This window comes from Panthera uncia, assembly GCF_023721935.1.
Source record: "Panthera uncia isolate 11264 chromosome C1 unlocalized genomic scaffold, Puncia_PCG_1.0 HiC_scaffold_3, whole genome shotgun sequence".
NCBI classification, from domain to species: Eukaryota; Metazoa; Chordata; class Mammalia; order Carnivora; family Felidae; genus Panthera; species Panthera uncia.
Genome location: NW_026057584.1, coordinates 18,163,950 through 18,189,324, shown reverse-complemented (window position 1 = coordinate 18,189,324; position 25,375 = coordinate 18,163,950). Strand labels below are relative to the sequence as shown.

At 58.4% G+C, this 25,375-nt stretch overlaps 1 protein-coding gene across 2 annotated transcripts; it reads left to right on the top strand.

The window, feature by feature from the left end:
* Positions 1 to 2,712: 2,712 nt before the first annotated feature.
* Positions 2,713 to 24,802, top strand: ASIC4 (acid sensing ion channel subunit family member 4). 2 transcript variants are annotated; one of them, XM_049614810.1, is made up of 10 exons: positions 2,734 to 3,315; positions 18,871 to 19,015; positions 19,111 to 19,238; positions 19,429 to 19,591; positions 20,121 to 20,177; positions 22,190 to 22,343; positions 23,706 to 23,797; positions 23,879 to 23,958; positions 24,285 to 24,389; positions 24,607 to 24,802. In XM_049614810.1, exons 1-10 carry the CDS (start codon positions 2,734 to 2,736, stop codon positions 24,718 to 24,720), a joined length of 1,620 nt encoding a protein of 539 aa, XP_049470767.1. In that variant the 3' UTR covers positions 24,721 to 24,802. The 2 variants fall into 2 exon arrangements, with proteins under 2 accessions (XP_049470766.1, XP_049470767.1); XM_049614809.1 differs by lacking the exon at positions 20,121 to 20,177 and having other exon boundaries at positions 2,713 to 3,315.
* Positions 24,803 to 25,375: the final 573 nt, after the last annotated feature.

Sequence of the window (25,375 nt, the reverse complement as noted above, 5' to 3'; positions counted from 1 at the left end):
GGGGGGGGGGGGGGGGGGGGGGGGGGGGGGGGGGGGGGGGGGGGGCAGGAGAGACGGAAGAGACCGGAGGGGAGGCACAGGATGGGCTGCAGGGATATGGAAGGGGGACTCTCGCCAAGCGTAACCAGATTCCTAGGGGTCTGGGAGACGGGGTGATGGGGACCCGGGGACAATTGGAGACAGCTGGCTGTGGGGCACTGGCGGGGAGTGAATGCAGTTCTACTTCCGCATGGCCTGAACTCTCCTCTCCACCCACCCCCCAACTTTGTGCCCTCCAGAGGAGTGTGATTTGGGCTGATGATGACGGAGGCCAGTATGTTAAAAGAGTATGACCCCATGATCTCAGTGGATGGCAGGGCAATTTAGGCATTGAGTACAGGGTAGCAACGAGTGCTGGGGAGAGCTTGGGGAGTAGCTCCCTGATTTCTTGGCAGAGCCCCAGACTGAAGTAACCTTAAAAAAGCAATTAAATCACCTTAAAAAAAAAAAAAAAACAGTAAAGAAAAATCAATACTAGGAGAAAGGGGAAGAGAGGCTGGGGGAGGAGGAGGTGGGGTGGAAGCACTAGAAGGGTCTAGGAGTCTAGCCGGGAGGGCAGAGCATGGCAGGGGGCTGCCTGGGTAGGGGGTAGAGAAAGGGGGACTGTCTGTGGTCACTTGGAGACTCGGAGTGCTAACTCGGCAGCTGCTTCCAGTGCCATCCCCACTTTCCCCTCTGGGAGGCCGCCAGACGCAGCCCTGACCCCAGGGGTCTCATCTTCCCAGCTTGGGGGAGCTGGCTTGTGGGGAAGCCCAGCCGCAGCCCCCCACCCCGCCCCCAGGAAGCTACTTTGATGAGAGGCTGGGGACAACACCGCAGGGCGCCAAGGGTGGCCAGGGCAGGGGGCTGGTGGGCTCTGTGCTGGGGCGACGGTGACTGATGGGGCCTGATTTGGTCTCACAGCCAGGGTGGCCCCCGTGGTTCCCTACCCCCACCCCCGGGGTAGCCGCCCGTGGGCCCCTCCTCTGGGCCCAGGCGGGGGCTGCGACTGGCAGGGCAGGCCTGACGCAGGGGAGGGGTGGCCTCTGGGCAGCGGGTGGACCTCGGGCTCTAATCCCCAGCAGCTGCCGTTTCCCTCAGATCGATTCCCTTCTCACTTTTTTTTCAGCTGCTGGTTCCGCGGCTCGGATCGATGGAGCCGCCTCCCCCGCCCCTCTGAGCTTCCTCTCCCTGCTGCTCATTAGTGCCCCGATTAATCAGCCCCCCCTTTCCTCTGGGGGACAAGTGCTTCCTCCCCCATGAGGGCTCACGTTCTCACGCGGGCCCCCCAGAACACAAGCTGCTCCCTGTGACCACCCCAGCCTGGGAGCACCAAGGCATTTCCTCCTGGGCTGCCCACTGGGGCCCCACCCCTGCCTGCCATACCAACCCACATGCCTGTTCCCCTCGGCAAGACAGCAGCCTCACCAGGGCGCCCCTGCCCTATTCTGCCGTCCACCCCCTGCTTCCGCTTCTGAGATAGTACTCCCCATCCAAGCCCGCACATTTCTCCTCCCTCCCAAATCCCCATTTGGGCTCTTCCTCTCCCTCCATTCCATACCCTCTCCTCCACCCATCACACCTCCTCCCTGCTCCTTGGCCCGTTCACCCAACACCCTCCCCCACCCACCAGACAGGTGTGGCAAGGGATTTGGGAAGCGTTTGGGGAAGAAAAATGTGGCCACAGATGTTCAAGTCAGCCAGGGTGCCCTCTGTCCCAGACACAGGAATGACTGAGTTTGGGGGCGGGGGAGGGGGCGGCCAGCATCCCAGGAGGGGGTGGGGGGGAAGGTGGATGTTGAGCCCAGGAGCAAAGGTCCAGGCCAGTCACGAATCTTGGTGGAGTCACCTATGTCCCCTTGTCTGCCTTGCCTGCCCTCCTCTGCCCTCCCCTCCCTCATTCAAACAAGTGGCTCTCCCAAGGAGTTTCTGGAAGCCGCTGTGAGTGGGGTAGTTGGGGGCAGGTGGTGGCCAGGTGCTGGGGTCAGGAGTCAAGAGTCAGGGAGGTGGGGGGGGGGGGGGGTGAAGTCGGCTGAGCCTGGGTGTGGTCCCCCAAAAGTGGCAGAATGAGCTGAGGACTCTGGGTGCAGATCTCTTCCCTGGGTGGCCTGGGAGTGGGGCCATCTGGGGACCCTGTGAGTGCCTAGGGTGTGACAAGAGTTTGGGCGGGGAGCAGCCCGACAAGGTTGTTGAAGGCGGGGGGGGGCCGGGGATCCCAGTCCTGGGCTGGGGGCTGCCCCCGCCACTGGCCTGGCTCCTGCCGCCAGTGCCGCCGGTGAAGCGCTGTTGACATGTCCTGAATTATTAAGCACGGGGTGGGCTCCGGAGCACATGCTGAGCGGAGCGGCTGGGGCTGCGCGGCGTGGCGGAGCAGCGCTCACTCCCTCGCTCGCTCGCTCGCTCGCAGGGACACACGCAGGGGCTGACAGCTGTGCTGGTGCTGATAAGGGAAGCCACAAGGAGACGATCGAGGAGAGAGACAAGCAGCAGCAGAGGCAGCAGCAGCAGAGGCAGCACGAGGGCTGCGGAGCTGCTGGGAGTGGGAGTGACTCCCCCACCTCGGGCCCCCACCCTGTCCCTGTCCTCCTCCCGCTTGCCCTGAGTTGAGGAGAGCGGCCGCTGCCACCACCGCCACTCCGGAGGGCACCGGGGGGCTGCCGGCCAGGGAGGGACAGGGGCAGGGAGGCTCTGGCCAGTCCCAGCAGCCGGGGACAGATGCCGATCGAGATTGTGTGCAAAATCAAATTTGCAGAGGAGGATGCGAAACCCAAGGAGAAGGAGGCAGGGGATGAGCAAAGCCTCCTGGGGGCTGCACGGGGGGCAGCAGCCCCCCGGGACCTGGCCACCTTTGCGAGCACCAGCACTCTGCACGGGCTGGGCCGGGCCTGTGGCCCAGGCCCCCATGGACTGCGCAGAACCCTGTGGGCACTGGCCCTACTCACCTCGCTGGCTGCCTTCCTGTACCAGGCGGCTGGCCTGGCCCGGGGCTACCTGACCCGGCCTCACCTGGTGGCAATGGACCCTGCTGCCCCAGCCCCGGTGGCTGGCTTCCCGGCCGTCACCCTCTGCAACATCAACCGCTTCCGGCACTCGGCGCTCAGCGACGCCGACATCTTCCACCTGGCCAATCTGACGGGGCTGCCCCCCAAAGACCGGGACGGGCACCGAGCCGCCGGCCTGCGCTACCCGGAGCCCGACATGGTAGACATCCTCAACCGCACTGGCCACCAGCTTGCCGACATGCTCAAGAGCTGCAACTTCAGTGGGCACCACTGTTCCGCCAGCAACTTCTCTGTGGTGAGTCCTGCCAGCTGGCCCGCCCGGCCTGGGGTGGCCGGAGGCCGGTGGGGGGGTGGGGGGGGGAGGTGGCGCGCAGGGGCATCCTCAACAGGGCTCTACAGGGCTTCCCTTCCTTCCGCCACCAGAGGCTGGCCTCGTGTCTCCCCCAAGCCCGGTGTTTCCCTCTAGCTCCCCAGCCGCGGAACAGGGGACACTCCTAGGGGCTCACCCTGGTGCTGCTGCGGCCGCTCCTCTTCTTCTCGGCTCTGCTGCTGCAGGGCCCAGGTCTGGGCCCGGGGGGCCCGGAGTGGGCCCGGGGTCCCCGAAGCCGGGCAGCTTGCAGGGAAGGAAGGGATGCACCGTGCCAAGGCCGGGCCGACTGACCCCCACTCATCTCTTGTTCCCTTTTTCCTCTGGATTCTTCTTCCCACTGAATGAGGGTGTTGGGGATGGGGTGTCTGGGGGGCTCCAGCAAGAGAGGGACTCAGGGCTGCCTCTTGGGGAGCTGGCCCGACCGGCAGGCTGGATACAGACGATCTTGATCTTCGTGTACACTGGGTGCCAGTGTCTCTTCTCTGTCTCTGTGTCTCTCATACACACCCCCTTTCACAGACTCCCTCACACATCCCTCTTTCATGCTGCCCCTCCAGCCTCTCTCCCTTTCCCTCCCTCCGTTTCCTGGTTCTTGCTGTTCCCTTGCCCGGCTCTGGCTCTTACACTGAGAATCACTTATTCACTCCTATGTGCATGGCTCACCCTCACTGCAACCCAGCAACACACACACACACACACACACACACACACACACACACACACCTACTGCTCAGGGACAGTTTTCTGCGCTCCCTCTCTCATACTCAGTGTCCCTGTCACCACACTCACATGCACACCTGCACACCCACACACCAAGAGCTACCCATTTCTATGCCCAGATCCCAGCTCTTACTTAGCTGCTGAGGACGAGGACAGGGTCACACTGTGGATGCCATCCCCTTTGTGATGCCCCCCACCCATCTATCTTGATCCCTGCGCCCCATGCGGGGACTGCTGGTGCCATCTCTTACATGTGTGTGGACACAGACACACACACACACACACACTCTCTCATTGAGATCTGGAGTGTCGGCTTGGGCTGCCCTCCCATGCACACCTCCCACAGTCAGGTGTGAGCTCAGGGGGCGTGTCTTGTGTGCTGTCTGTCTGTCTGTCAGTCAGTGCTCCATTCACCCACACTCACAGGGTATCTATTATCCTTGGTGCTAGAGATCCCCGGTGCACGGTTGACTCCCAGCATTGTGTACATGTGTGTTTACATCCTTGTTACCACTGCCCAGTGCATATGCAAATACGTGGCGCCAACATGGTGCCCACTCCAGCCAGCCTCCAGTGGCCTGCCCCAGGGATGGGGAGGGCGCTTTCCTTCCTCTGGCCCAGGTTCCCATTCGCTCACTCACTGCCTCAGTACAGCAGGAAACGTGCCCCTACTAGGTTCCTCTCACCGCTACCCGTGCCTGCAGCCTCTGGGTCCTCCTGCCACTGGGTGTGGGGGCAGTTGTGTAGAAATGGAGGAAGGGGCAGGAAGGAGGGGTCGTCCTGGGTGGGGGGCACTGGGCTTTTGTGTGGCCACACACCCCTCTTCTAGGAAAAATCACTGCTCCCAAATCCGGGACTGCGAGAGTCCTCAAGAAGGAGGTGAGGTGTAGAGAGTGTGCATGTGGACTTCTGGGTCCATGGAGCCCCTCTGTCTGACATCCTCACCCCTCAGAGTTGGGGGGAGGGAGACACAGCCCAGTCCCAGCAGGTGTTGTTGGGGCAGAAATCAATGGGAGCTTTGTGTCCCTGTGCAGGGAATGGGGGGGGGGGGGGGGGGGGGGGGGAAAGGGAAGGGGGAGGGGGGTGAAACCCCGGGGGGAAGGGGGGGGGCGGGGAGGGAGAGATGGGGAAGGGGGGAGTAAGGTGAGGGAAGCAGGGTTTCCTGCCTCGCTCTAGGAAAGGGAGGTGCCCGGAGGATCTGGGAACAGGGAGTCTGTGGGAATCCTGAGGATGGCTAAAGGGGAGGATGGGTGTCCAGCGGGCCCTTTCATACCCTGGGGCTGCAGACAGGAGGGCGACAGAAGTTTGTGGGTCTCAGCTTTGGGGCTGTGGCAGGCCCAAGAAGGGCGGAGGGGCAAAGCAAGCACTAATTCCCCTTTAGAGCCTGCGTTCCCTGTCTCCCACCCAGTCTAGACCCCATATCCTTCTGCCCATCCCCCGTCTGCTGAGCGTAACTCTCCCTTGGACCTGGCCTTCGAGGGCTGAGTCTGCTGCAGATTCACCAGGGTCTGGGAGTGCGGGCTGGGATGGCGGTTCATGCCGCACGGCCGTGGGGAAGATGAGGGTGTACCGCAGGGTGAGATCAGAGAAGGGGCAGGAGATGAACACAAGGGGTCTCTCAGGAGGACACGAGGTCCACAACAGACCCTGCGGTAAGAACACGGAGCTCCTGGTGGGATCGATGGTGGGGAGACGGGTACGGGGATCCGCTGGCAGGGGACCTGCCAGGGTGTGAGTGGTGAGATGGTCAGTGACAAAGACAGGCTTTGGGGAAGGGGCTGGGACGTGTGTTCTGTGGCTTTCCCTGTTTCCTCCTTCCCACTCCCCACTCTGCTGTGACCTTTCCTCCAGAATCCAAGTTAATAAATGTCACATTTTCCAGCCTATTTTTACTCTGGGTAATGTGCCCTCCCCCAGTCCCCTAAGCTGCTGCTCTTGCTTCTGTTACCACTGCAGTCGCTTTCACCCCCACGCTCCCTAATACCCCCTCACCGACTCCCAGTCACTCGCCCAATCAACAGGAGCTCTGAGTGCCTACTGTGTACCTGCTCGGTGGTGCGGGGTGGGGGAGAACAAAGAAGGGAAGCCCCAGTCCCTGGTCCCTGTCCTCAGGCAGCCTACACTCTCCTGGTGGAGCAGAGACAGGGACACTCAGAAGCTTAACCAACCATGCAAGAGTTAACCAGCCATGCAGGTGGGTGTCCTGAGCTGCCAGGATCAATTGCCAAAAGAGGTCCATGGGTAGTAAGAGCCCAGACAGAGAGGCCACTCTGGGCGGAAGAGGGCTGGGAAGGTTCACAGGGTGAGGCAGACCTGGGAGGTTTGGAGAGGAGGGGAGAGAGGGAGAGGAAAGAGCTCCTGGGCAGTGGGGGACACTCACCGCTCCACCCATGCTTCCTTCCACCTAGCTTACACCGTCCGTTCTCCTCTTCCCTTCCGGCTCCTTACTCAGTCTCGTACCCACCCACCCACTCCCACCTCGCCTCCTGCTCTCACCACCTATATGTTCTCTCCCTTCCTCCGATTCCCACCACCATCTGCTCCCCCCACCCTGGTGCTCCGAGCCCCATCCATACTTTCCCCATTGCGGCTTGCTCTCAGCCTGCCCACTTACTCGAAGGCAGAAATCACTCTCTCTCCCTGGGCTTCATCTCTTTAGCTGTAAAATGCAAGGGTGGCTCTAAAATTCAGCTTCTCCTCTCAGCTGGGGAATGTATGGCGGAGCAGTCGTGTGTGGTTTCTGGAGCCGGACCGTCTGGATCTGAACCTCGGCTCTCCCCTCTAAGCTGTGTGGCCTTGGAGAAGTCAAAAAGCTTCTGTGAGCTTTCGTTTGTTTCTACATCCAGTAAATGCAATATTAGAACCTAAACAAGGCGGGCAGTTGAGAGGATTAAAAAGATGGCCGAGAAGAACTCAGCACACTGCCTGGCGTGCACATAGTGTGTCCTCTGGAAGAGTCCACAATTGCAAGTGCCACTGCCCCAGCTTCCTGCTCTCTTACCTGTCGATTCCCAGCACCACCCGCGGTTGCCGACCCGCATGCAGGCATCTTTGCTATTTGCCGTTGTCTCCTGTCTTTCCCCCAGGCCCAGCCCCTCCCCTCCCCTGTTACAGCATTCCCGTGTTACCCACCCCTTCCAAATATTCACGCATGTGTGCGTGCGTGCATGCGTGTGCACAGACTCTCTCCAGATCGGTGCTCTCCCACAGAACATCTCTGGGATGATAGAAATGTATCCGTGCTGTCCAACATGGGAGTCACCAGCCACACTGGCCATTGAGCATCTGACATGTGATTCGTGTGACAGAGAAAATGAATTGTTCAATTCAGAGAGCCGCACGCGGGTAGTGGCAACCGTGGTGGACAGCACAGTTCTCAGTGGACCCAGGAACTAGGTTCAGACTGCAGGACTGGGCAGGGCTAGGAATTCCAGCCGGGGCCAGAGGATATGGGTGGCAGGTGTGGGCTCTGGTTGGAAGCTCTGGCGTCTACGATCTGGGCTGAGGTCCCAGGTTGAGCTGAGGATAGGGCCTGGGTCTGGAGACACGGAGGTGTCTGTTGACATCACATGAACCGATACACCTTTCTTCCCAGGTGCAAGACATGACCTCAGTCTTTTCTCTTCCATTCTATTGTCTGGAAAATTGAGGCGTGGGGGAGGTGGAAAATCCTGGAGGAGGCAGGGGTAGGATGCAGCCCCTCTCTGTGGGTCGTCAGGGGTCCAGCCACTCCCTGGAGGGGCAGGTGACCAGGGACGTGTGGGCACTTCACTGTCCCCATTCCCTCTTGGCTCTCAGACCTCCCTCCCCCTCCCAACCCTCCTTCCCCACTCGCTGGTGACTGCCGTGACTATTAATCACTCTCCCTGTTCTCTTCCTCTCTACTAATCAGGCACAATTAGACAAGGCCTCTTCCAGCTGGGCAGTCCCCCTCCCTGCCCTCCTCCCTCCTCTCCCAGCCCCACCCCGGCTGCCAGCCAGGACAGCTTAGAGGCAGGGGGGCAGCATGCATTCGGCCCTCTAGCCCTCCCTGGCTCCCCCATGCCAGATCCTGGCAATCCCCTGCCTTCGATCCCAGCTTCCTCCGAAGCTCACGGCTTCCTCCTAAGCCCGTTCCCTTCCCTGGTGTGGTCAGGGCGGTACTGATCAGCTCTGCCCTGCCTCCTCGGTTGTGGGAAGGCTACCCCATGAGCGTGACAACTCCATACCTTGGCTGCTGGCTCCTGAGGGCCTGAGGGTTGCCCCCTGCCCCCTCGACTCAGGAACGGACGGGCTTCCCTCTGAGGTTGGCGCAGGCCTCTTACCTACCAGACAAGCTTACCTCTTACCCTCACCCTCTGTCCAGCCCCTCTGCCCTGTCCTCTCTTAAGGCATGAATCTTGAGAACATTTAGTTCAACATCTAGTTCAGGGTTGTCCTGCCTTCAGGAGCCAGGCAGGTCAGGTAGGGGAGGGCACACGTTAGGGAAGGGTGGGGTCTGAGCAGAAGGGAAGATCACTTATCCCCAAGGGGAGCCGCTGTCCCTCAGCCCCAGCTAACTCACGACCGGGTCGGGGATGCCCAGTGTTTGGGGGTGGGGGCAGGGTCTTCCAATTTGTCCAGGGAAGCCCAAGTCTTGATGATTTGAATAAAAATTTTCCTGACTTTAAGAAATATTTTGAGGGCTACCTACAAGTCACAGCTTGCAGAACCCAGTGTTTGCTCTCCCCACCGCCTGCCCCAGAGCTGGCTGCTGGCCCTCCTGGTGGCGGTGCCCTCAGTCTGGCTGCTTCCCATTGGCCACAAGTGGAATTGGTGGTGGGGGATTCAAGTGGTGTGGCCAAGCACCCAAGGGCGGGGGCTGTTATTGTTGCAGAGGACTGGTCTTCCAGGGCAGCGGGGAGGGCCAGGAGGGACCTGCCCCACCCGGCCCCACTCAGCAGCCCTGTGGCCTCTTCATTAATCAGGAATCAGCCCCGAGCTGGGCTCATTATCAGCTCAGCTTCTTGTGGCACTGCCGGAAGATGCTGATTAGCATTTGAAGAAATGGCCCCAGTATCCCCCTCCTGTCCTCCCTCTGTCTCCCCTACCCATGCTCCTTGCAGGATTCCCACCCTTGCCCTTTGGATTCCAGGGAGGAATCTTCTCCCTCTTGTGGCTGGCGGCAGGGCTGCCCCTGCCAGTCCCAGGCTAGGGGGCAGAAAGGAACAGGAATGGGTGGCAGGGAGACAGGGGCATCCCAGGGAGCACTAGGAGGGCTGAGTTTCAGCGCTGCTCAGGTTGAGGCCCCTGAGTCAGTGGGTTCCACTGGGCGGGAGTGAGTGCAGGGTGGAGACAGGGTGGTCAAGGAGAGATGGACAGTCACCCTGGAGAGGGGAGGAGGGCAGCCTCAGGCTGGTGGGTTATCAGCGTTGCCCTGTCCTTCCATGCTCTCGGCAATACCACCTCTGTCTCGTGGCGGGAGGTGGGGGGGGGGGGGGGGGACAGCCAGAACCTTGGTCAGGAGACCTGAGGGTTAGGGTCTTGGAGCCATCCAGATGAATCCAGATGAATGGGGGTGGGAAGGTGGGAGGAGGACAGAGACAAGGAGGGTGGAGAGGAGAAGGTTCAGAGTGCTGTGTGTGTTTCCAGAAAGGGGTTGGTGGGGGGAGTGTTTGCACTTCTTCCCCTGGCTCCCAAGCTGGGGACCCGCAGCGTTGGAAATCCAACCCCGGGCCCCCTCTAACGTTCACCATGCCCTTGGGACACCCGTTTGGGGTTGGAGGGGGAGCAGTTCCAGAGAGACAGGCATGGGCTGCAGCAGCCGAGGCGGCAGCGAGAGTTCAGAGAGGAGCCACGGGATGATTAAGGGGAAATGGAGGACTGATTTAGGAGGAAAGATTAAAAGAGCTAAATCCGTGGCGCTTGGCTCAGCGGTGACTAAGCGTGGACAGGATAATAGCTTACAAATGTGTGAAAGGTGTAAATACCAAATGGGGGGAGGGGAGGCGGCTCGGCAGGCCAGGGGAGCGGGGACAGGCACTGGTCAGGCCCCACGGGGGGAACTGGGGACTCCTGGGAGACTGCCCGGTAGGGCTGGCCCCTCTCCAGTGGAGGTGCAGGGGAGGGAAACGGGGTTGGGGCTCCCCAGGTTCCAAGCGGGTTATCGGGGCGCAGCTTCGCGGGCCCGGTGCTGACCTCCACGTTCCACTCCCGCAACACAGAGGACCTGAGGTTCAAATCCCATCGGAGTCCGTCTGCGCCCCTCGGCCCCAGGCCTTTCCCGCCGCTCCCGGGCCCTCCAGCTGCCCCCAGAGAACTGTTCCCCCGGGCCCCCGCCCTGCCGTCCGGGCTTGCGCCCCCTCGGCCCTCCCCGGCCGCGGCGGGCGGCGGGAGGCGGTGTCTCCCTCCGCGGTGGAAGCCTCTGGCTTCTGCTGTGTGCGGAGGTCACTTTGCCGAGGAGCCGGGAGCCGGGGGAATGCAAATGAGGCAAACCCAGGGAGGAGAGCCGAGGCGCCCGGAGGAGACGGGAGGGAGGGCGCTCGGGCGCGGTGATGGATGCTTGCCCCGCGGGAGGGAGGAGGGGGCGGCGGGGAGCGCGCGGCGGTGGGTGCGGCCCTCGGGGTGCGGGTGGGCCCGGCCCGGATGCCCGGGTGCGTGTGCTGGGGTGGGGGGCGCACACCCACACACCCACCGCCACCTGCTCAGTCTTGGCCCGGGAACTCCCGCCCGGCCGTGGGTGTGTGCCGCACTGTGTCAACAAAACTCTTTAACGAATAACTTTGCGTCCAGGGGCGGCAATGTCAGGCAAGGGCTTCGTTACAAATTAAAAATATTCTCGCCTAGAAAACTGCCTTTCTAGGGTTTAAGGCCTAAGTGGTAGCTACCTGGGAGCAGGTTTACGGGTTTACCTGCGTGCTGGACACCCTGCGCGCTCCTCTCCCGTGGAAACGCGGCGCACTCCTGGAGTCACCGCATTCTTCTACGGCCCCAAGCTCTCCTGGCTCCCAGAGCGACCTCGGCCTGGAGTCACGCGGCCTTGACCGCCCCCTACTTCTCTTCCACCGCAGCTCACACATTTACATTTGAACAAACACTGCTCCCATTTCCTCCCGGACCTGGGAGCGGGCGCGCTTCGACCTTGGGGAGGAGGTTGCTCTGAAAAGCACCTGGCTGGCTGTGGGGGTGTGGTAGGGGAGGAGACCAGGCCTGCTTGGGGGTGGGGGTGGGGGGTGGGGGGTGGGCATTCTCCGGTCTGGACCGTGTGGCGGGAACCCAAGCCCTTCCGGTGCGGGTGAGTGAGCTTGCTCCGGGAAGCTCTACCCTCCAACCCCAATCCCCCTGCCGGAGGACTTGTGGGATTCCCGTCACAGCAATAGTCCCAGGCAGTAATGATCTGCCTATACCTGTGATTGTTCTATTTTGTTCCTGGCTGCTGTGCACCTGCCTCATAGTGTAGGTGGCTCGATAAACACGTTTTGAATGAATGAATCCCTTTGCAGCCAGACAGCAAACGCCTTCAGGGCAGAGACTGTCTGTTTTGTTCTCTGAACAATCCCCGGCACCAAGCACAGTGCCTGACACAGTGCACAGCCTCAAAGAATAGTGACGGGCACATAAATGCTGTTTTAACACCTGCCATTTCTTGAGCACCTACTATTTGCCAGTGCTGTGACAGGTGTGTATCATCACACAGTGGATATGAGCACAGGCTTGGGCATCGGACTGCCTGGTACCCTGCTGTGCCATGATATGCGACCCTGGCAGGTTCCCTACCCTCTTTGGGCTTCTAGTATTTTGTCTCTACAATGGGGTTAAGAGACCTCTAGTGCAGGGTTTTTGTGGGAATTAAGGAGTGAATTTATATAAAGTGCCCAGGGCCATGCCTGACACAGAGTAAGCACTAAATAAATGTTAGATGTTGCTATGATTTATGTATATCATCTCTTACCTCATAACACAGATCCGAGAGGTTCAGTGACTGAATCCGAATCCCACAGACAATATAGGCAGGCCTCAGATGTGAACCAGGCTGGGCTGCAGGCCTGTTCATTCAGTGCTGCTTCTCATCCGGTAGGAGAGCCGTATCCCTGTTCCCGGGGCGGGTGGTTCACTCTGACAGAGCCCCATCCCCTAAGAAACACAGTCTCTCCCAAATTGCTGGGAGAGCCTTTACCAAGGTGCACGGTGCCCTGAGAATGGGACCAGTGGGAATCCAAGATCAAAATGCTACACCAATGTCAAGTATACTTCAATGAGGAAGAAAGAAAGAAAGAAAGAAAGAAAGAAAGAAAGAGAAAGAAAGAGAAGGAAAGAAAGAAAGAAAGAAAGAGAAAGAAAGAAAGAAAGAAAGAAAGAGAAAAAGAAAGAGCTGCACCATTTGGCAAGAAGTCCCATTCACAAATCTATACCCCATACCATATACCCCTTCCCTTATCTTTCTTGAACACCCTACCACACCCCACTCTGAATTTATCTCTAATCCTCATAACTAACTTCAGGAGAAGTTACCACTTCCCTTTCACAGATGCGCAATCCTAGGCTCAGAGAGATTAAATCATGCATCCTTACCCAAGGTTACTTGTCAACGGTTGGTGGCATAGCCAGGATTTGAACCCTGTTCTGTAGGATTCCAAAACACGTGCCCCTTTCCCCATGTTATGAAGCTATGATATGTGTATCCATTTCCAGCACCCCCTCCAGTGGTCGATCTCTGCCCCAGGTTTTATTGGTCTCTATGACACTCTTGTTACTAATATTGAGGACTCATGTATATTATTTCACTCTGCAGATGCCTCTTTCATACACTTACAACCGCCCTATGAAATAAGTTAGGCAAGAATTTCTATTTCCACTTGACCGATGAGGAAACTGAGGTCCAGATAAGTCAATAAATCACTTTACTAGCCAAGGTTACACAAGGCTGTCAGTGGTAGAGCTAAAGCTGACACCAGTGTCTGCTGACCCCTCAGGGGGGGTTAGAGGACAGTGTTGGGGCCAGTGGAGGAGAGGGACTGGACTCTGAATTTGCCCCGTCTTCCTATGTGCCTTTGGATACGTACCTTGCCACCCCTCTGTTGTGGCCTTTGCACGATGATGCCCTCTTCCTTCCCCATCGAGGAGGATAGAGAGGCAGGAGCCTTTGAACTTGGACACTTGGGCCACCCCTGAGTGTTGTTTCGAGAGCTGTTCGGCCTGGGGTGTTACTCACAGTCCAGAACGGATGAAGATGCACCCCCTTCCACTGGCCACCCCCACGGACTCCAGGGCACCACAGGGTTAAAGGGAATTCATTCCAGAGGCCTGAGTGAGAGGCCCAGGCCTGGACCACATCAGGGGAGGGCTGACGGAATGTGGGGCAGGAGGAAGCTCTTATGGAAAAGTTGGGGGGAGGGCGCCAGGGCCTTAGCAGAGGCAGGGTGCCCAGAAGGCAGTGGAGATAAAAGCCTAGGCTGCAGATTAGCTCTGGGATTAGCCCAGCCTTGGCTGCTTGGCTTCTTATCTCCTGGAGGCCCCTCGCCCTCTCCCCCACAGCTCTGAGCCCTGGCCCCGCTAATTGCCTGTTAACCCCGTGGGCTCTGTGACTGCAGGGAGGATGAGGGGTGGGGAGGGCTGGGGGTGCATGCAAGCCAGCCAAGGAGAGCTTTCCTGGGGGAAATGGGAGCTGTGGGTAGATGGAACCCAAGAGGCTGTGAGGAGCCACTGCTCAGAGTAGGGAGCTCAGAGAGGACAGATCCCTCCCAACCTCTGATGTTGTCCGGGGCAGACCTGGAGGAGGGGGCAGGGAGAAGGAGAGGGGGGCATGCCCGGGGAAGGGTTCCTGGCTTGGCAGCAGCAGTCTCAGGCCCAGGGGAGAGTCTAGTAGGAAGATAAGAGATGGGGACTGGACACCTCGGCTAGGATAAACAGGCTGCAGATGCAGAGGGCAAAGGAAAGGAAAGGACAGGGCGCAGCCAGGCCAATGGGAGAGGAAGACAGAGGCCAGGGGGATGGGCTGGCTGACAGAGGGCAAGGGACCGAGAAACAGAGGCCAGATGGGATAATTTATCAGATGCTGAGGACAGGCAGGCCAGGAGAATAGAGAAGGGCCATGAGACACAGAGATCAGAGGGACAGAGACTAGGGAGTCAGACTCAGGCCAGGGTCCAGGCCAAGAAAGGGTGGGCTGGTCTGAGAGGGACAGGCGGAGGGCTGGCCAAAAGGAAAAGAAAGGACCCTTGGAAGGGTCCAAGGGTCCACACACAGCACAGACAGATTCCCATCTAGAAGCTTATTCAGCCCGGGGCCAGAGGGATTCTGGGAGGCCATGTGCTCAGCCTAGGGTCAGGAGGGCGGACCCAGGAGCTAAGGCAGAAAGCGAGGCGGGGGTGGGGGGGGGGGGGTGGGGGTGTGCAGACCAAAGGCAGAGGTAGGGGTCTGAGATGGGAGGGGTCTGGGATGGGAGATACAGAGGTAGGGGTCTGAGCCCCTAAGGCTGAGGGCTGGTAGTGGGTCATTTGGAGACAGACCCTCGGCCCACTCCGGCACATCCTAGCCTAGCACCTGCCCCTTTCCGCTGCGGGGCCCTGGACTCTCCTGTATGCATTCCCTCCTTCTGGGCCAGTCCATGGGGAAGAAAGCAGTGACCAGCCTGGGGGACCTTGAGGCAGAGCGGCCGTGCCGTCTCCATGGAAGAGGCTGTGGGCTGTGCCGCCACCAGGGTTCTGCCACTTAGGAGCTGGCAGTTCCACCCGCCGCTGCCTGCCTGGCCCGGGGACCGTCTCCGGGGCAACGCTCTGCTCTGCCCAGCGGTTGGGCCTGACCTGGGCTGCGCAAGTGGCCCGGCCCTGCCAGTCTGGCCTGTCCCTTCCCTGCAGAGTATCTCCATCAGACCCGGAGCACGTCCACCCACCGTCACCCCCACTCTGCACAACCCCCTCAAGGGCAGGGGTGCCAGGTAACCACCCCCCCTCCAAAGCCATTGTAGTCAAAGTCTTCCTGGTTACCCCTGCCCCCACACAGGGCCGGGCTCAGTGTCATGCAGAATGGTCTGTGTGTACTTACTGGAGGTATTGAAAGGGAGGCTGTCCAAGGCCCGCCCAGGGTCAGGAGCCTACCAGAGTCATTTAGTCACCGGATACGCACCCGCCAGGTGTTTTATAAGCGCTAATTCTGCTTTGGCACTGGGCTCAGTTCCGTTCAGATCTCTTGTCGTTTACTGGCTGTGTGCCTTTAGTCAACTCACTTTCCCTCCCTGGGCTTCCTCACCATTAAATGGGGGCAACGATACTTTCCTCGTGTGGTTTTCCAGAAGGCAAAGGAGAGCCCTTCTCAAAGGAGAAAATAAATCAAAAGCACCATAGTGCAAGACCTTTGGTAGGGTTCACCTGGCACTCCTTCCCTCCACCTCACACCTTCTACGAGTTGTACTGGGGTCTGCGCAGGCCGAAATGGGCTCTGAGCCTCTCAGCTGCGGGGAGTCCACAGTCCTTCGGGCTGGGTCAGGCTGAGCTGTGGAGAGGCCGTGATGGTTCCTGGTGATCAGGGGGAGCCACCGGGGAGGTGCTGCACAACGGGGGTGGGGGGTAGCTCACTAAACCTAAACGGGTCCCCCATACAGTCCACGCCTTGTTTGGCCTCTCAGCTGGAGCATACACTCAAACCAGCGGCATCAGCAAGAGCTGATTCCAGCATCTTCTTGGCCCGAAGTAGGAAGAGGGCGGCCGCCTTGAGATTTGAGTCAAATACTTATGTATTCTTCCCATCTACCCTTCCCACCCCCCCTGGGGACCCAGGAATCTTGCACCAAGCCCCTCTCCGGGTTCCCCTCCTTCCAGTAACACGTTGTCAGAGCGCAGACCTAAAGTGGAGCTGTCCTACGGGACTCTCACCCGTTCATTTTGGGCCTTTCTACTTGAAGTACGGTCCACGTGCCAGCGGTTGTTAGAAATGCAGAATCTCCATCTTGTCCGCCTCCCCTTGCCAACACACACGACTGAACCAGAAACTGCATTTTAACAAGGTCCCCAGGTGCTTTGTGTACAATACAGTTTGAGAAGCAATGATCTTGGAGACCTTGGTAAATCAACCCATCTCTCTGAGCCTCAATTTCCTCATCTGATAGAGGGGGATGTGAGGATTCCTTTGGAAAGAGCACGTTAAGCATTTAGTCAGTGCCTGGGCACAGCGAATGCTCTGGGACTGTCAGCCATGCCTACTCTTGCCCCACAGATAGACGTGCAGCATGGAGTGGGCAAGGCTGATACAGACAGGGTCAAGGACTGGAACCCAGAAATTGGTCAGGGGGAGAAGCAGGAGGGAGGGACAATGAACTGAGGGGCAGCAGATCTGGAGAACAAAGAATGAGGAAGGTGTGGGGCGCCTGGGTGGCTCAGCCTCTTGATTTCAGCTCAGGTCATGATTTCATGGTTCGTGAGTTGGAGCCCCACCTTGGGCTCTGCACTTACAGTGCAGAGACTGCTTGGGATTCTCTGTCTCCCTCTGTCTCTGCCCCTGCTCATGCCCCACCCTTCACTCACTCAAAATAAATAAACGTTAAAAAAAAATGAAAGGCTTAGAAACAGGTAGTCCCTGACCCCTTATCCCAAAAGAGAGGGTTAGCTTTCCAAAAAAAAAAAAAAAAAAGTGAGGAAGATGTACGGAAGTGGAATGGAAGGGAAGGAGGAAGTGGTGGGGGAGGGGACAGACGGGTGTTAAATCACTCACCTCTCTCATTTCTCACCTGTCTCATTTCAGCTGGTGGGACTGAGAGGGAGCTGGGGCTTGGGTTGGCAGGTGGCAGCTGTGGGTTGTGGGAACAGCTCAAGTCTTGCATCCAGATGAATTCCGCCTCTCCTACCGACTAGTTGACTGGTTGTGTGGCCTTGAGCAAGTCACATCACCTCTCTGAGCTGCAGTTTCCTGGTCTATAAAAGCCAAGTAATTTAAATCTATCCATATTGGAGTTGCTGAGTGCATGAAATGGGGGTGGGGGGGTGGGGGTGGATGTAGCCATGATTTGTAAATTGCAAGGTGCTTGTTAGACACGTGTTTGTTTGAGGATCTGCAGGCAGGATATTTGGGTGACAGAAGACTTAACCCTGCTCCCCAGACAACGGTGCCCCAGGCCCCCAGTTCTTAGAAATCATCCTTCCTGCTGCCCACAACCCAGCCCCTCTCCCTTCTACACCCTTTCTCTGAAGCTAGGCATTTAGGATATCTTTTCCCCAACACCACCCAAGCCTTTTCTCCCAGCTTTTACCAGCTGGAAATGTTTCCAAGGAGAGGGGAGAGGGAGCACGAGAGTGATTGAGGGCACTGACCCCTTGCCCCCAGGGAAGGTGCTGCCTGTGATGGGTTTGACCCGGGGGCTCGTCTCTGTGGGGTGAGCCTGGCAGCGGGGCACCTGCCTCCGCCTCTCTCTAGACCCCCGCTCCCCAGCTGCTGCGCAACGACCCCATCGCAGCTACTGGCCGGCGGGGCTTCGGCATCCATCTCCGGGACGCCAGCGCCATCTGGTGTCCATTCTTGGGAACCCTCCGTAGTGGAAAAGAGCTTCGTTCGGTGTGGCAGTAACTGCTTATAAGCTTTCCTCCTGCCGGCCGCTGGGCCAGTGCTGGGGACACCAAACCCACTGCTCCTGTGCAGCATAAACCTCAGTGGGGGAGATGTTGACACTGAACAAGGACAACCAGATAAACAAGATAATCTCAGGTCTTGGTATACAATGAGCAAACCGATGAACACCTGCGGAGGATCACCCTAAGTGTGTGTGTGGTATATGTGCGTGTGTCTGAAGACGGGACACTTGGGGCACCTGGGTGGCTCAGTCGGTTAAGCGTCCGATCTCGTCTCAGGTCATGCTCTCACAGTTCGTGGGTTCGAGCCCCTTGTCCGCTCCGTGCTGAAAGCTCAGAGCCTGGAGCCTGTTTCAGATTCTATGTCTCCCTCTCTCTCCCTGCCCCTCCCCTGTTCACGCTCTGTCTCTGTCTCAAAAGTAAATAAACATTTAAAAAAAATGAAGAGGGGGGCACTTAAGCTGAGACTTAAAAGACAGCTAACCATGCCAAAGGTGGGGGGAGGCGGCATTCCAGGAGGGAGAAATAAATGAACAAAGACCAGAGGAAGGAAAGGTGCCCCATAGGTTTGAATTTGTCACTGAGATCTGGGGGTAGAGTGGCAGGAGAGGTCATGACACATGGCGATTTTTCAGGCTAGGGAAGGAGTTTGGCTTTATCCTCTGGGGAACGTTGGGCTCCAAGCCAGCAAGGGACTCAATTGGATCCCTGTACTTTACAATGGGCACTCTGGCTGCTGTGTGTGTGTGTGGGGGGGGGGGGGTGCCAGGAGCGAGAGGCAAGGATGGCTGAAGGCAGACCAGTTAGGAGCCCAGAGCGAGGTGGGAGATGCTGGTGAAAGAGGGGACACAAGATGGAATGAAAGTGTTTGGATTCCAAATAGATTTCAGGAGTTGCCCAGCTCAGATTCTGGATTGAATGTAGGAGTGAAGGAGAGGGGGAAAAGTCAGAGATTCTGACTTGAGAAATGGGGTAGATGGTGGGGCCCTTAAATCAGAGGGACGGAGCACAGAAGATCGCAAGAGTTCTGCTATTGATACTCTAAGCTGGAGATGTCTTTTAATCAGCTAAGAGAGGATGTCAGTAGAAAATATAGAGCTTAGGGAAGAGGCTGGGCTGTAGAGTGGTTGCTGTTGGACAGCGATGTCCAGGCAGGTGGGCCCTCTCACAGGACAGGGAGCCTTGAGCTGCAGGAATTGTCTTAGCTTCACCTCCTCTCTTCCTCTCTCTCACCCCCCTGCCCCAGGTGTATACTCGCTATGGGAAGTGTTATACCTTTAACGCGGATCCACAGAGTTCACTGCCCAGTCGGGCTGGGGGCATGGGCAGTGGCCTGGAGATCATGTTGGACATCCAGCAGGAGGAATACCTGCCCATCTGGAGAGAGACAAGTATGCAGGGAAAGGGACAGGGACCGATTTGGGGGCTCCAGCCTGGGCCCTCTGCCTGGGAGGGGTTTCCAAAGGTCCGCATCTCCACTGTGCAGATGAGACATCGTTTGAGGCCGGCATCCGGGTGCAGATCCATAGCCAAGAGGAGCCACCCTACATCCACCAGTTGGGCTTTGGCGTGTCCCCAGGCTTCCAAACCTTCGTGTCCTGCCAGGAACAGCGGGTGAGCACCTCCAGCTGGGCCCTGGATTGGACACTGGGCAGGGTCTTTGGGCCGAGAGGGGATGCTGACCAGACCTACCCTCCAGAAGCTCACAGGCCACCAGGCCACCCATGGACTTTGCTGAGGTTGTGGGCAATGGAGGGCCAGGTGGGCCTTTTGGGCATGACCCCATTATGCACCCCCTCTGCAGCTGACCTATCTGCCCCAGCCCTGGGGCAACTGCCGGGCAGAGAGCGGGCTCAGGGAGCCTGAGCTTCAGGGCTACTCAGCCTACAGTGTGTCTGCCTGCCGGCTGCGCTGTGAAAAGGAGGCCGTGCTTCAGCGCTGCCACTGCCGGATGGTGCACATGCCAGGTGGGCACCCTCCCCTCCCGCCAGCCCTCCGTGCCCCCCTGCCAGGCTCCAGAACCTCCAGGGGCAGAACACTGCTCATGTGCATGAGCAAGTGCATGTGTACAACATGTGTGCGTGTCTACACTCACGTGAGTGTATGCATATGTGTTTGGGACTTTATAAATGTTTTCACGTGTGCGTATGGCAATGCACGCATGCATGTTTGTGGGCCTGTTGATGCGCACTTCTGCATACGTGGGCTTACGTACATTTGGGCTTGTGTATTTGAGGCGGTTGTGTGCATGTGCTGGTACACATGCGTACAGATGTGTGTGCATGTGTGCATGCAGGCAATGTGCATTCGTTTGATGCACATATGCATGTGTACATTTTCGGGCGTACATGCACGAGCATGTGTACGCTCATGCATGTACAGGGATGTGCAAACATGTACGTCTGTGCGCGCGCATGTGCGTGCCCGCATTTGGGAGCGTGGTGGGGGAGAGGGGGTGGAACCATAGACTCCAGGAATAATCTTCTCTCCTTTCAGGCAATGAGACCATCTGCCCGCCAAATATCTACATCGAGTGTGCCGACCACACACTGGGTCCGTGCTGCCTTCTCCCCTCCCCTGCCTCTCCATCGCCTCCCTCTTCACCCCCCCTGTCTGCTGTTCTCCTCATTGCCTTGGCCCCCTTCCTCCTATTCTCTCCCTGGACACTCCCTCCAGGGTTGAGCCTTATCCCATACCTCCAGGGGGTCTGAGGACTTTGCAGGTGTGGACACTTGGGTAAGTGGAGGCAGCAGGGTAGGGGTTGCAGAAAAACCAGGACTGGGAGTGAAGGGTTGGGCTTCTGTTGTGGCTCCACCAACGAGCTCACCCTTTCTGGGGAAGCGAAATGACTTCTCTCTTGGTCTGAGGAAACATGCGCTGCTATCAGTGTGGGTAAGGCAAACCCCATCTGGCCATAGGTCTCACCTGGGTTGCGATTCAGTCATTCTTTCCTCCATCCATCCATCCATCCATTCATTCCTCTGCAGATGGTGGCAGCCTGGGCTGGTGCTGGAGGTGAGAGTGGGAACGAGAGGCCGCCCTCATGGAGCAGGGCTGTGAGCAGGCACCGTGCTGGCACAGGCACAGCCTTGGTCCTTGGATAGGGGAAACACAGGGGTGCTACAAGGCCCCAGGGATGGGCGTGCAGCTCCACCTGGGAAGGCAGGACGATCCTTGGAGGAGGTGATAGATTGATTAGCTGAGATTTGAAGGGTGTGGAAGAGTCAGCCTGGTGAAAAGGGGGGGACATGTTCTACGCAGTGGGAACAGTTCAGTGCTAAACATCTGTAGCCGGAAAGAGAGTTGGGAGGGGAATCACGGAAAGGTCAGTGTGGCTCGAGGGCAGAGAACACAGGAGGTGGGGAGGGGGGAGGCAAGACTGGAAGAGGCTCTGGGAAGCCAACAATGGCTTAAGGCAAGGCAAGAATGCCATCTGATGTTATCAAGGTGACTCCGATTAGCTGTGGAGAAGGGATGGTGGAAGTTAAGACCAGAAGCAGAGCAATCAGTCAGGTGAACACTGCAGTAATCCAGATGATGGGGCCCCCAGGGAGGGAGAGACATGACAGGAAGTGGAACTGAGACCTTCTCTGTCCCGCATTCCAACTGCGTCGGCCAAAGGGGTAGTGGGAGAGTGTTTAATGAAGGGGCAGATGTGTGAGCAGGGACTTTAGTTGTCCAGAATTTTGGGGTGTACTGTTAGGCAATGGGGAGCCACTGAAAGTTCTAGAGAGGTATTGGGATGATAAGGAGTGAATGCCATTTGCTGCTTTACAGGGTAAAGGAAGGGAGCGCCTCTGGGGCCCAGGCAGAGACGTGTGGCTGTCCCAGAGGACGGGAACTCCGGCCACAAGAGGGGGAAGCAGTCTCAGCCAACCAATGGCCTGGTGGTGAGGAAGCTGGGGAAAGAAATATCCTGGCATCTCTCCCCTCCTTGCTCTCTGACCCTGCTGGGGTCTCCCACTGGCCAAACCCAACTCAAAGCCAGAAGACAAGGGAGTCTAGGTAATGCATTTGGCAGAGAGACCTGCCTCCTGCACACAGAGAAAAGTGGAGGAGAGTGAAGAGTGGATCTGAAGGGGGGAACAAAGAAAATCCAGCATATGAAACATAGCATCTGTCCTTCTGCCCATCTGTCCACCCATCCACCCACTCATCCGTCTGCATATGTGAAAACATGCATATAATCCCATTCATCCGGCATCTTCTCCAAGCCCCGTGTGTGTCTGAGATCTCGTGTGAATGGCTCTGACGGATGGGCTGTGTCCTCCGTCTGCACCATAAGGACTCCTCAGCCCCAAAGGGCTAGGACACAGAAAGATAAGCCTGTAGGAGGGTGCTGGGGGGTTCTGCCCTCACCCACTTTCTTAGGTGGTCTGAAGCTGGTCCAGGAAGGAACTCCCAGCCAGTGCCCCTTAGGCAGTGCCAGGGTGGCCAGTAGAGGCCCTCAGTGAGGACCTGCCTGCCTCAGGACAGCCCCTATGCCTTCTCCCTGCAGCCAGTGGGCCTCTGGGCCACCTGCCCCGCCCCGCCCCACCACTGCAGTTGGTACCTCTGTGTTGCAGACTCCTTGGGTGGGGGCACCGAGGGCCCGTGTTTCTGCCCTACTCCCTGCAACCTGACCCGCTACGGGAAAGAAATCTCCATGGTCAGGATCCCCAACAGGGGCTCAGCCCGGTACCTGGCAAGGAAGTACAACCGCAACGAAACCTACATACGGTATGTGTGTGTGTGTGTGTGTGTGTGTGTGTGTGTGTGTCTTTAGTAGAGGCCACCTGCAACAGGCCTGGTCCATGATGGAGACTGGGAGTGGGCGTATCTTTCTTACTAATGAGTCTTCTGCCAGGAATGCCTTTCACGATCCCTTTCTTCTAATTAATCCCTACCCATCCCCCAAGTCACATCCTGTGTCCCCACCTCCAGGGATGCCCTTCTTGATCCAAACGCCTTTCTTCTGAGCCCCCACAGCACTCTGTACCTCTCTCGGTCATTGCACTTAATGGTTGTTTTACAGCCCTCTGCTTGTGTCTCCCCAACCCCCCCCCCCCCACCCAAGCAACCTGGGAGCCATTAAATGCACATTGAGAGAATGCTGTGCCAAGGGAGAGGGACAAGGTGGCCTTCAGGAGAGGCCTCATTGAGTCTTGGGTCTGGTCCCCTGCAGTCAATCTACAAAGGCTGAACATCCTGTGGGTGCCAGGGTACCAGGGTGTGGGTCCTGTGGGGACAGAGGTGATTACACCACAAAGCTCCTGCCACAATTTGTGGGTGAGGCCACGTTTGATAGTGAGGTGCTGATCGTCAGGCCTCCGCTGAGATTAATGGGCGGGGCAGGTGAAGCAGGGAAGGCATGTGTGGGGCCTCTGAGGACCCTGGGTGTGTGACAGGAGGAGACAGGGTGGGGGAGAGGCATCCCAACTAGAGAACTGTGGGATCATATACAGACCAGCCTGAGCAGTGGGGAGGCTGTGTGGAGAGAAGCAGATAAGAAAGAAGTCTGGATAAGAAGGTGCAGATCACAGGCAGTCTTGGAAGTCTGGAAAAAGAATTTTGGGGTGTACTGTTAGGCAAAGGGGAGCCACTGAAAGTTCTAGAGAGGTATTGGGATGATACAGAGTGAATGCCATTTGCTGCCTTACAGAAGGCAGGAGGGGCTCCTTCAGGCCCAGGAGGTTTCTGTTTGTTTGTTTTTATTTTTGTGTTCGTTGTTTTAATGTTTATTTTTGAGAGAGTGCACGAGAGGGGGAGGTGCAGAGAGGGGGTGGGGGCGGCGGATCCAAAGTGGTCTCCACACTGATAGCAGACAGCCCTATGTGGGGCTCAAACTCATGAACTGTGAGATCATGACCTGAGCTGAAGCCAGACACTCGACCGACTGAGCCACCCAGGTGCCCCCAGGCCCAGGAGTTTCGTTTTGCTCTCCCAGGCCCTTGGCTAACCCTCAAAATATGAAACAGACATGCATCTGGGACTGTCTTCCCTCACAGCCTTTGGGAGTCTGAGGGTGGTCACCAGCTTCTTGGTGCAGGGGACTCAGATCAGGATGGCCCCACAGGGACACCCTGCTTCCTGTCTCCACAGGGAGAACTTCTTGGTCCTTGATGTCTTTTTTGAAGCCCTGACCTCTGAGGCCATGGAGCAGCGAGTGGCCTACGGCCTGTCAGCCCTTCTGGGTGAGACGAGGCCCTGACCCAGATTCCATGGGGGCAGATGAGCCCAGCCTGTGCCTCTGACCCTGCTCTTGTGCGTCCCAGGAGACCTCGGGGGACAGATGGGCCTATTCATCGGGGCCAGCATCCTCACCCTGCTGGAGATCCTGGACTATATCTATGAGGCAAGGGATGGGGGCCTGGTGGGGGCCACCCAGAGGGGGCGTGGAGTGTAGGAGGAGGGGCTGTGGGAAAAGCAGGGGGCAGTACAGTCTTCCTGGTGCAGCTGGCTTGGCTGCAAAGCCGGGGTTCTTGGCCAGGGTCTCCTGACTGGCTGGAAGGCTAGGGGGTGCTGAGGAGTCAGGAGAAGGGGATGGGTGGGGAGGATTGGGGAGTCCTAATGGGGGTTTGCTGGGGAAGCAAGTCCTACAAGGTGGACCTGGTGAGGCCTGCCCTTCTCCTCTACCAAGTTTCCTGAGCCCGCTGCTGTCCCCTCACTCTGAACCCCAAGGTGTCCTGGGACCGACTGAAGCGGGTGTGGCGTCGTCCCAAGACCCCCCTGCGGACCTCCACTGGGGGCATCTCCACCCTGGGGCTGCAGGAGCTGAAGGAGCAGGTGAGGGCGAGCTCTGCGGAGTGCAGCCGGTGCCCTCTCCCGGGACTGAAGGCCTCGGCAACTTCTGAACTAGCCTGGCCAAGCTCTTCCTGGGTTCCCTGGAAGCCCCTACCCTAGGGGGCGAGGAAAGGCTGGCTGCTGCGGGGTAGGGGGGGGGCGGCGGGGCATGGGGGCAGGGCTTGCATTCTCCACGTCCCGCTCCCTCTTTACCTTGCAGAGTCCATGCCCAAGCCGGGGCTGTGCTGAGGGTGGGGGAGCCAGCGGCCTGCTCCCCAACCACCACCACCCTCCTGGTCCCCGAGGAGGCCTCTTTGAAGACTTTGCTTGCTAGGATGGTGCTGTGTCTAAAAAGACCCAGGAGTCTGGGACCCCTCCCAGGATCCCCAACAGTCTCCTCCTGATCCTGGGACACAAGGCCAGGGCGTGACCCAAGGGGAGGGGGAGAGGGCGGTGCTCACTGGGAGGGTGGGGACTCAGTTCACCAGCTCTGGTGCCAGCTACTTTGCACAAGGGTCCTTCTTGTCCACACCTCCCACCCCCAGGCTGGTGCCCAGGGAGGGCTGGAGGGGAGGGAAGGAAAGGAGAGAGGGAGATGGAAGAAGGGGCCCACCCAGCAGGGGTGGAACCCCCTGTACATTTGTATATATTTAGGGAGGACAGGGTGGGGGTGGGGATACAGAAGTAGAAGCAGGGTGGGGCTATGAGGGTGGGTGATTCAGGGACAGCCAGGGTCCCAGCCCTAGAATGTCAGCAGGAGAGGGAGAACCCCCAGGACTCAGGAGGGCTGGGCTGGTCCTACTTCCTGTCCCTCTCCAGGCCCAGCTCCCCTTTTTGCAGGGGGACTGGGTGGCCCAGCAGGCCTGGCCTAGCTCCCAATTTCCCCTGCCCCCACCCCACCTTCAGAGTCCCCTCCACAGGGAGCAGGCCAACCTATCAGACCTTGGCTGAGTTTGGGGGTGGGGAAGGGAGCCTTCCTGAATGGCCTC

Excerpts from the sequence above, each read along its gene's own strand:
- ASIC4 (XM_049614810.1), top strand. The coding sequence starts at position 2,734 with ATGCCGATCGAGATTGTGTGCAAAATCAAATTTGCAGAGGAGGATGCG. Across the intron at positions 3,316-18,870 it reads CCGCCAGCAACTTCTCTGTG|GTGTATACTCGCTATGGGAA; the intron begins GTGAGTCCTGCC and ends CCCCTGCCCCAG. Across the intron at positions 20,178-22,189 it reads GTGTGCCGACCACACACTGG|ACTCCTTGGGTGGGGGCACC; the intron begins GTCCGTGCTGCC and ends TCTGTGTTGCAG.